Source organism: Pseudonaja textilis, chromosome 1 (genome assembly GCF_049901715.1).
Source record: "Pseudonaja textilis isolate UNSWEBS1 chromosome 1, rPseTex1.2, whole genome shotgun sequence".
NCBI classification, from domain to species: domain Eukaryota; kingdom Metazoa; phylum Chordata; class Lepidosauria; order Squamata; family Elapidae; genus Pseudonaja; species Pseudonaja textilis.
In genome coordinates, this window is record NC_141990.1 from 94,671,391 (window position 1) to 94,682,384 (window position 10,994).

General features: G+C 38.7%; 1 protein-coding gene across 2 annotated transcripts in view; it reads left to right on the forward strand.

The window, feature by feature from the left end:
• The window catches only part of TBC1D32 (TBC1 domain family member 32), a 96,674-nt gene extending 95,079 nt beyond the window's left edge, over positions 1–1,595 (forward strand). For both annotated transcript variants that reach the window (XM_087941977.1, XM_087941980.1), the window contains one exon: positions 842–1,595. In XM_087941977.1, the coding sequence (XP_087798103.1) occupies positions 842–961 (120 nt within the window). In that variant the 3' untranslated portion in view covers positions 962–1,595. The remainder of the gene's footprint in view (positions 1–841) is intronic.
• Positions 1,596–10,994: the final 9,399 nt, after the last annotated feature.

A 10,994-nucleotide genomic window follows, 5' to 3' on the forward strand; every position in this document is an offset into this window, starting at 1 on the left:
TCTGTAAGAGAAAAGTATTTGAAGAAAAAGCATAGAATCCTGATTTAATTGACTTGGTAGGGTTGACAAGTCAAATCCACAACATACTGATTCCAGCTGAGGCTTAATTAAACCACTCTGGATTTAGCTGGTATATGGGATTACATTCTTAAGAATATAATATTTGTATTAAAATAAACAATGCTAACTATATAAAAACAAACCAATGCATCATTAAAATGGCTATTTAATTAGCTCTAGCTCTGGATAAGAACTGGTTGCAAATGAGCTTGTCTATCACTATCTTAAGCCACTCAGCCATCTTCCATTTTAATGGAATTCAGATGAGCATTGTAACAAAAGAACATCTGTATCTATGTTGGTGATTCCATTATACCTTGGTTTTGCATACAGATTTCCCATGCCTTATTGAAGCAAGTGACTGCAAACCTGTCAGATAACAGGAATATTAATTGCTTTATGATTTTAGGGAACAAAAACTTTCAGAAAGAAAAATAATCCTGCTTTACCTATTATACCACCGTTTCTAAGTTTTACCTATTATGCTATTGATTCGAATCCTTATTCCTTATTGGAAGTCTTGCATAGTTTCCCCCCCACTCTCTCTCCCTCCCTCTCCCTCTCCCTCCCTTTCTCTTCTATAGGACCAAAAGGTCTAGCTTTGTCTGTTGATATAATGTACATTTAGCATGTTAAACTTTCCAAAGTACCAGGTAAATATTAATAGGAAAAAATAAAATTAGCTAGTTCTGAAAAATAGAATTCCTTAACTTAATAACACATTATGTGGTTTTTGTTTTTTCCCTCTGCTAACAATACTTTTCTTCTGTACAATGTGCAGGAAGAAGCACTCCATGGATTTCAGGTGAATAATTATGTTGAGTATATGGAAAGCTTGGCTCAGACCTACAGACCAATTCTATTAAGAGACATGAGGAATATTGGAGTGCCAAGCACGTAGATCAAGCAGATGAGCACATCATTTCAAATTTTGCTTATGTACTTTAAGGGGACAGTGATTGTTTTATTTCCTTCTCCATAAAAAAATGTATTCATTGTAGCTTTCCTTGCAGCCAAATCAATAAGGTTTTTCAGCATACCATTTTCACAAGACAACATCCTCTAAATTGGATCATCTGAAAAATAATGTGTTTTTTTAGCCAGGTGTCATAGTTTGTTTACACTTGGTTTCAGAAATTAGTTTTGAATTACTTAAATGTTCTGTTTATATTTTCCAAGAAGCAGTGTCTACACTATTAAACTTTGCTTCCTAACATTTCTAAATTGCTGAAGGTTCAGTAGTAAGGAACAAGAATGTGCACATAACTTCTGAGCGCTGCAAAAATTAGCTTGGGAGGTCAGAAAATAAAATATAGTTACAGGTCCTGAGTGGTCCAGTTTGAAGTGTAATGAAAGATTTGTTATTGGTTTTTGCTGTAAATATTTTTTAAAAAATAGTAGTGTATACTCTAAAGCATTTACTTGAAGTTGTAGAAGGGAGTAAATTAACACTTCTGTAGATTTGTTAATACAAATGTAGATTTTATTCTGTTTTATTGAAACTAAATGTAAAAAAATAAAACTTTGGGAACATACATGAATATTGATAACATGTTTATTTGATCTTGAGTTATGCTCTCAACAGATCTGTTGAGAATCATTATTGTTGGAAGAAAAATCCATCTGGTTCAGTTCCAAGCTGGGAGAAAGGCACCGGAGATAAAATGGAGGCTGGAGGCTGATTGGAAAGAAAGGTTCTCTTCATTGATGAAGCAGAACCACCAACCACATGTGATTCTGGGCAGCTGACAAAATGGAGTTTAGAGTGGGTGGGTTTTTATAACTTCTGGATTCCTATGGGGGTCATGTAGGGGTCATAACTGGCTCTATAGGCAAAAGAGGAAATGCAAATCTTAGCTGTTTGAGCTAATTTTATCAACCTTTTGTTTGTTGCTTTTCTGAGTTTCTGTTTTAACCCAGACTTTCTGAATGGATTATCAAATCTGCATTTCTAAAAGCTGGCCTCCTCAGTTTCTCCTTGGGGCAGGGAAACGGGGGCTGGTTTTTGCCTCCCTTAAGATTTTTTTTTTTCATTTCTCCTTTGGGGGATATTCTATCCTGCCTTTTTAATATTTCTCAGAATATTTCATTCTTGGGGTTGGAAGTCCTTGGAAGAAGTTAACTTCTTTGTTTTCCCATCCTCTCCAGATTGAGTGAGAAGTTTCAGATGAGTTCTTTTCTGAACCCGAAGTTGTTTATAAGGAGCAATTAACTAAAGCAAAACCCTAGGTAGATTCTACAGGCAGTCTCAGGGCAAAGTCTTTGGACTGTACAAAATATACTTGACTCAGATCCCCTAGATCGGGTCGCCAACCTTTTGGACCTCAGGGACCACCAAACTCATAATTTTAAATCCCACGGACCAGAGACCCTGGGAAAATCCCCCCAAAAGTCTGCAGGACTGTTTTCCTATTGGTCGATCATTCTTTATTTGGGATCACAGGATACTGTCTCCAGTTCTGTTCTCAGGGGGAGAGAGAGAGACTTGGTTTCATGCAAGGAAAGCAACAGAAGCAGCAGAAGTCTGTCTTTCCCCCAAACTCCACCAGAAATTAGTCTTTGTGAGATTTGTCACACCGGCGCAGTCTCTTGGAGCAGGATGCCTTGCACAGTCCCAAAGACTCATTTCTGGTGGAGTTTGGGGAAGAGAAAGAAAGACTTCTGCTGCTTTCCTTGTGTGCAGCCAAAAGCAGAAGAAGAAAGAAACAGAAAGAAGCAGCCCAATGGCCAGATGAGGCGCATGGGGTGAGTGGGGCTCCTCCATCCTTTCCCCCCTCCGCTCACTACCTTATGTTGTTCATAATGCGAGCAACGCAAGCCTTGTGTTCCCATGGGCCATGTGGGCGGCGCAGCCTTGTATTCCCATGCAGCCTGGATTAATTGTTTTGGGGGTGACATCTCTCTGGACCACCGAAAAATTTTTGTGGACCACCAGTGGTCCCTGGCCCACTGCTGGTGACTACTGCCCTAGGTTATCATATGAGGCTATAGTTGCACAGAAGACCTAGCTTTTGAAAGCAGTGGTTCACAATTCCAATGGATGACAAGGTCCAGAAAAAAACAAAAGGCATCAATCTGCTTTGTATCAATTCCTTATCAGAGATACCATTGACCATCAAGAGTTACTGAGTGTGATTCTTTTATCCTAATTTACCTGGGTTTGGCAAGCAATCTTCAGTCCATTTTGGATTGAATTAATCATATCCATTACTTTCAATTTATGCAGCTCTAATGATAAAAAAGTGCCAGATAATATTTGTCAACCCATCAATTATGCTGTCATCTTGCAACATGAGTGATTATTGCACAGACCCCTGGATGCTTTTTCCCTCCTTTAATAGGGAGATTGGCTAGAGGAGGTGGTCTGTAGTAGCTTTACAATGTGGTGGGAAATAAGTCAAATGCAGTTATGTGACAGTTCGTGACTTCATTGCTTAGTGATAGAGTTGTGAATCCCAATTGAGGTCAGTAGGTGAGAACCTCCAGTACATTAGGAAGTCAAAAGAAAACCAAAATCCTATCAAGTTTGCCCTACTTTTTATTCTGTAATCACTAGATTTTGAGTATGAATCGGAGGAAATGTTATCTTTTCTCAATATTTCAAAATTTAATAGAAGTTGCATATATATATAAGAAGATGCCACTATTCCTGTCTCATGCTTACTGAAGCAGATATTCTATGACTATCTTGACTATCTGATTCTTAACTTGAGATCTCCCTAATGTTCCTTGAGATTACCCAAATGACTCCAGCAGAAATTCTTATCTCAAAACCCTCTAGTGATTTGTCTATGTACCATTAATTTTCTTGGGAATCTGTGTATCAGATTCCTCCCAAATAAATATACTATACTAAATTATATATAGTATAAACATACCTATATATTTCTGACAAGACAAATATGTATCGCAGAGTGATGCAAAGGCTTTCAGCTACAGCCTCTTGAACAGCTAATTTGCGCCTAGAAATAATGCTCATGTTAGGAATGATAGTCACCTAACAGTTGGGTTGGCAATATATAAACCAGGATAGTAATTTAATACTGTATCTTTAAGGGAATGCTGTAAGTGTGATTGGCTGAGGGTCCTCCAATGGCCATAAGATGGAGCCAGAAACCTGGTTTCTTTCTCCCTGCATTTCCTGTTTTGCCGTATTGCCTGATTGTCGTTCTGCTTGGATTGCTGTGAGTCTTGCAACTGTTAGCAAACTCTGTTTACTGAACTCTGTTTATGATACTTGACTTCGTTTTTGGATTATCCCTGGACCGATACTAACTGCTTTAACCATGTATGATTTGGATTGTTTGTTGGACTTTGTTTACCCGTTTACTGGAAGTAAAACCTACATTTTACTAGTGTATCTGTATGCTGGTCATGTGTTATTCAACATCACTCTCACTACGTTTCCCTGAGTACACTAACAGGGAATACCTCAACTGCTCAGAAGATTTTTCATTCCTAATTGCTGCTTTCTTTTTACTTTTTGCCAGAGGCTGATCTGTAAGTAAACTATATTTGTGGATTGTCAGCCTCCATGCCATGACTAAGATACTACCCACACACTTGATCTTAGCTAAAGACTGAGAAGCATTTAAGAAGTCAGTGTGCTTTGAATATTTAAAAAAGAAGGCTTACAGTTGTAAACATATTTTTATGTACAAAACCAGGGCTGTCAAACTCTCGGCCTGAGGGCCGGACTTGTCATGCCCGGTTTAGCAAAGGGGAAAGTCACAATACATCATGTGATGATGCCGTGACAACATGAATTTGACACTGATTCAATTTTTTTTATTACCAGTTCTGTGGCCATGGCTTGGTGGGCATGGTGTGGCTTGGTGGGTGTGGCTTGGTGGGCCTGGCAGGGGAAGGATACTGTAAAATCTCCATTTCCACCCCACTCGTGGGGAAGGATACTGCAAAATCCCATTCCCTCCCAACCCCACTAACCTGCTTTCTACGTCCGTTCTCCTGTGCGGGACAACAAAAGAAGACTCAGCCAATCAGCTGGGACTCGGGAGGCAGAGAATAGATGGGATTGGGGCCAGTCAGAGGTCGTATTTGCTGGTTCTCTGAACTACTCAAATTTTCTGCTTACCAGTTCTCCAGAACTGGTCAGAACCTGCTGAATACCACCTCTGCCCTGTACTACGCAATCATTTACTGCGTACCCTTGAATGAGACTTCCAAAGCATTTAAGGACCCAAGCCATAGCTATTCTGAAAGGAGAATGGTAAGGAAAAAAAACCCCAGCTTTTATTTACCTAGAAGTGGTTTTGAAGATTCTCACCTAGTAACAAACCTAAAGCAAAGGAGTCAATGCTTTTGAAGAAAGAAACAGCAGTAGAATACAACCTGGAAGCAAGAAAAAAGGAAAGGGACATTCTATTTTGTTTCTGTTTTTAATATCTATTGTAGCACTGCCTTCAAATATATTTTGCAACACTGTTAAATTTGCAGTCTGCGGTGGTACACATGCATTCAAAATACCTAATTTAATGTGCTAACAAAAAAAACATAGCCTGTTTTAGAGGAAGAGTTTTCCCAGCATTTAAATTCAACATTGATTTAGAAAGCTCAAGGTGTTCAATATTTTTAACAGCATCTAGTTTTAAAATTTAATTCTGTGTGGAACCTGACTTGCTGATATCTTATATTTGTTCTTTGTGTTAGTTCAGTGGTTGCCAACTGGTGGGCCGTGGCCCACTGTTGGGCCGTGAGAAAATTTTGGTGGGCTGCAGAGAAATCTCATCCCCAGAGCACCACCACAAAAGCAATTAATCCAGGCTGTGCAGAAACAAGGCTGCGCTGCCCACATGGCGGCCTCTCTGCCCACTCACTCCTTACCCAGTAAACTTGCCTGCTCAATTTCTATTTTTCCTTTTTCTAACCATCATCTGTTCTGCTGTGCCGGAAGATTTAGATTAGCTAGGAAGCAGGAAATGGTTGGATTTCTTGCTTTCTAGCTAGTCTTTAGATCTTCGGCTCAGCATAGCTGAACCTCCCTTAGGACTGAACATTTGCTTGCAAGCAAATTCAGTGCAGAGTCATGGCAAGCAAATTTGAGAGACTGAGCTAGCCAATGGCAGATAGATAGATCACTGAATGATTCCGTGAGCAACACAATCTGCCTGCTTTGCCTGATTTTGGGTAAAAGTTGCTCTTTTTTATAAAAAAATTCAATATTTACATGTATGGTGTGTTGTGAGTTAATTTTGTGAGTTTGCTTGCTAGCAAATTTTATGAGTTTGCTTGCAAGCAAATTTTATGTGACAGACTGAGCTAGCCAATGGCAGATAGATAGATCTCTAAATGAATCTTGAATCTGTGAGCAACTCAGTCTGCCTGCTTTGCCTGATTTGGGGTAAAAGTTGCTCTTTTTTAATAAAAAATTCAATATTTATATAAATATTTATAATATTTACATACAAGCCATGCCCAGCCAGTCACATGACCACCAAGCCACACCCACAAATTAGGCCACACCACAGAACCGATTAGTGGTCCCTAGGATCTAAAATTATGAGTTTGGTGGGCCCTGAGGTCCAAAAGGTTGGCGACACCTGTGCTAGTTGACTAGAGACATTCCAATCGCTTGTTATCCAATTTCATAACTCTATTAAACAAAGCTGCATATTTTAGATGCATTGAAGCTGGGGGCTGTTGTCAGCATGTAACCTATGAATGCTGTGGTTGCACACAAGATTGTTGATCCAACTGGATCACCTTCACAACTGTGAAGTGCCCTTAGAAAATCCCAGTGCCAAAGCTGCTGTCTATATTTTCAATGACTATCACGTTGCCAGTTAAGGTAATATAGAAGTGACTCACTCCAGAAATATTTCAGTTAGTTCCAAATGAATAAACTTCAAGTAAAGATGTATATTGCACCATAAAAATATTTCAAAGACGTGTATGATAAGTGTGATATAGAAATGCAGTCACTGGAAAACCTGGAGTCTTGGTGGCTATACAGTGAGATAATTTAAACGCAAATACACAAATTATCGAAATGGTACTTTTATTTTCTGGGTAAAATATATTCTGTTAGTGTTCTTCATTACTTGCTAGGTTTCTCTGGAGACAATAGCATGCGTAAAATGAAACCTTATTCAAAATAGGGTATAATGACATGAAAAATTGTGACTGAATGAGCAATTAATAGAGAGCAGTAAAAGCTGCTTCTACTGTACATTAATTGCATAATCTGAATTATAAAGCCTAGTGCATATGAAATACTGAATATAACAATGGTTTCAGATTTATTTTCTATGAAAGCACTAGTTCTTCTAAGCCTCGTGAGAAAATAGTTTTTTAAATTTCATTTTACTTTTTTGCAGAGATACTGCAGGTTATAAAAAAAGCAAAACCAAAATGGTGGCCCCGACTGCAACATAAACTCCCTGTTTTATTTTTTGTTTTTGTAATTTGTGACACAAAAAATTTCCAGAGCTTCAATCTCACTATCATTACAGTGAAGTCACTTGAGACTCTCAAGAAGAGATTGGACTGCCATTTGTCAGAAATGGTGTAGGGTCTCCCGCTTGGGCGGGGGGTTGGACTAGATGACCTACAAGGTCCCTTCCAACTCTGATTATCTGTTAAACTGTTATCTGTTATCTATTAAGTGAATATATTTTGTTCAGCTATTTTATTTTGGCTGCATTTCATGGAAAGGCTAATCCTAATGAATACATAGATACCCAGTAAAAAAAAATGACATTCACAATTTCCATGTTTACACCATTTCCTAATACACAACTCATCTCAGATGGAAGAGCACATTAGAATATTTTAGAGCTGATAGTGGACATCAGTCTGTGAGAAGTATATAAAGTATGCAGCTTAAGGGTATTTCCCACAAAATCAGTGGCATGATGGATGCTCATCAGTTTACAACATGCTAGAATATCCTGATTGTCCAGGATTCTTTCCATAATCCCAGCTTAAATGTCAGGGTTTTTTTTAACATGCAGATGGGCATAATCTGAAAAACAAAACAAAAACTCTGGGCTAGAGGTTCCTGTGTGGCACAGAGACATTCTGCTCTTCCCTTTGTAGCATGTTGGCTTCCCATTTATGTTCACCAGAAGAATGTAAACAAAGGATTTGAGCAATCAGGTGTCAATTTCAAGATTTTCCAGGTGTACTGGTGCCCTTAGAGCCATCTTAACTTAATTGTTCCACCAATTCCATTTGGAAGCCTTGAACATACTTGGAAATGACGATTACAAGTCTTCCACATATTTAAAAGAATAGTACAGACTTTATAAGCCCATATAAGAAACATCTTTGCCAATAGATCTATTCCATTCAATGAGTACAAAATGAGGATTGCATGTTCTGATAGGTCATAGCTCTCAATTTATGACAGCGATGGGGCCTGAGAATCCATATTTCTATGCAATATACCCTACAAATATGCTTGATCTATGGTATGGTGACATGGGTCCTTTATTAACTCCATTTAAAATGATGATTTAAGGCAGCAGAGTAGATTCTGCCCTGCATGTTGACCCTGCTTTTCTTTCTCAGGGAATTTGCATTCATGCTATAGAGAAATATCTGCACTATTTACATTTTACAAATGCAAATAATCAATCTGAGGAAGTGGAAAACAAACAAGTAAAGAGTTTAAAATGTCTGAGGGAGATCATCTGATTTTTCCATATTAAATCTGTGCAAGTTACTTGGGATTTGTTTCAAAATAAGAAATAAGCAGGTTGCAACCAGGCCAAACTGGATAAGACTGAGTTAGTTTGAAATGTGATTAAAAAGATATTTTACAGTCAAGGGAACTTAGGGAGGATCTCTTCTGCATCCCCTATTCCCTGCCTCCGCCATTGTGGGCTATGCTCTCCTATCTGACAGTTTCTTAGGCAGTATCTCTTTGCCCCATTTCCCAAGATCTTTTCTACAAACGATTAGCAAAGTTTGGCCTTTTCTGGATAGGGCTTAGCTATTTCAGGATTGTGGTTTGCTGTCCAAACACGGTTAGCAGGGACAACAGAAATTGGCTGACCTAGCTGACCTAATATCACAAGGATAGGCAGCCACAGGGGAAAAAAGGGCATAGCCTTCCTATGGCTTGGTCTTCGAAGCAGCAATCTTCAGGCCAGAATCTGGCACTCATTCATTCACATTCTAGTCAAGCAGAATTTACACATTTCACATTCTAATCAAGCAGATTTGACCCAAGAGTACACATTGGACTACTCAACATTGGACCTATATTCAGAATTCTGTTAGCCATGTTCAACTCCCAGCAGCTTTGATTAGAGGAGTACAAAATTGTATTGCTCCCTTAGCATAAAAGACTTTGCTTTGCTTTGTCATTGCACTTCGTACATGAAATTAATGCCGTCTTCAGTGTACATTATAACTTTAAAAATAAAACATAAACACACATCATTCACATTCTATACAATTTAATTGAAAATCCGATATTGCATTAATATTGCAGTATACAGTAGAATTCAATATCGTTACTGCGCTGGGATAAAAGCTGTTTTTCAGCTGATTTTGTTTTTATTATCTTGTACCATCTGCCAGATGGTAATAGTTTAAAAAAAAGGGTTCCCAGGATGAGATGGATCTTTAAGAATGTTTTGAACTTTCTTAAGGCAGTGGGAGTTATAAAGCTCTTCCAAAGAGGGGAGAGAGCAACCAATGATCTTCTGGACAATGACGTTAAGCCTCTGGAGTGTTGTCCTATCTGCCACTGTGCAACTGGCAAACATACAGAGGTGCAGTAAGTTAAAATACTCTCTATGGTGCAGCGGTAGAAGGTCACCAGCAGTTTTTCATTCAGTTGTTGTTTCCTGAGAAGTCTCAGGTAGTATAATCTCTGCTGGGACCTTTTGAATGCTGTAATTTGAGTGTCCCCGATCAGGTCTTCTTTTATGATAACAACCAAAAACTTAAAACTGGCCACTTGTTCCACTTGGTCTCCACTGATAAGCAAGAGCTGGATGTCTGATCTATTCCTACATTATAAGCTCCTTGGTCTTATTGGTGTTGAAAACCAAGTTATTGTTTCCACGCCATGAAAGCAACCAGTCCACCTCATCTCGATAAGCAGACTCAATAGCAGAGATGAGTCCCACCACTGTTGCGTCATCTGCAAATTTAGTAGTAGTATTACTAGTGTGAGTCATGCACATAAAGAGTAGCAGTCATGCACATAAAGAGTATATAGAGTAAGAGACTCAACACGCAACCCTGTGGTGTACTAGTGTTAAGAATAAGGGCTGAAGAGTTATTATTATCTAATCTGACCCTCTGAAAGCAGCCAAACAGGAAATCCAAGAAAAGAAAGCATGAGGTTTAGAATTGTGTCCTGCTCTGAAAAAGTTAATGAAACCCAAAGCAAAGGCAAATTGTCTAGAAAGGGTCTGATACGTACGCCACAGTGAAAATACCATTTCCAAACACTTAATAGGCATAATGGATTTGATCCATTGCACCAAAATGGTTCTCTGCTTTGTCTGATCCACCCCTTCAGTGGGGTGATTTACTTGAAAGTTGGCCCAAATGAAGAATCCCTGTAAAGCAGGGGTTTTCAAATTTGACAAGTTTAAGACTTGTGGACTTTAACTCCTAGAATTCATCCTCCTCCAGTCATGCTAGCTCAGGAAATCTGGGAGTTGAAGCCCACAAGTCTTAAACTTGTCAAATTTGAAGACCCTTGCTGTAAAGCTTTGGTCAGCTCTGATCTGTATAGCTGGGTCATCGAACAGAAAATGGCCTCTATTTTGAAACAAGTCTGCTTCCATTTGATTAGAAAAATATTACCAGTTTGATTGATTCTAATTCCATCAAAGTTCAAAAGCCAACACTACACATATATCCTGAAAGCACTGATGTGCTAAAAAATATTTAAAAGTCAGCTCAGCTCTTAACCGGCTGGCAAAATTCCAGAAAATGTAACGATCGGC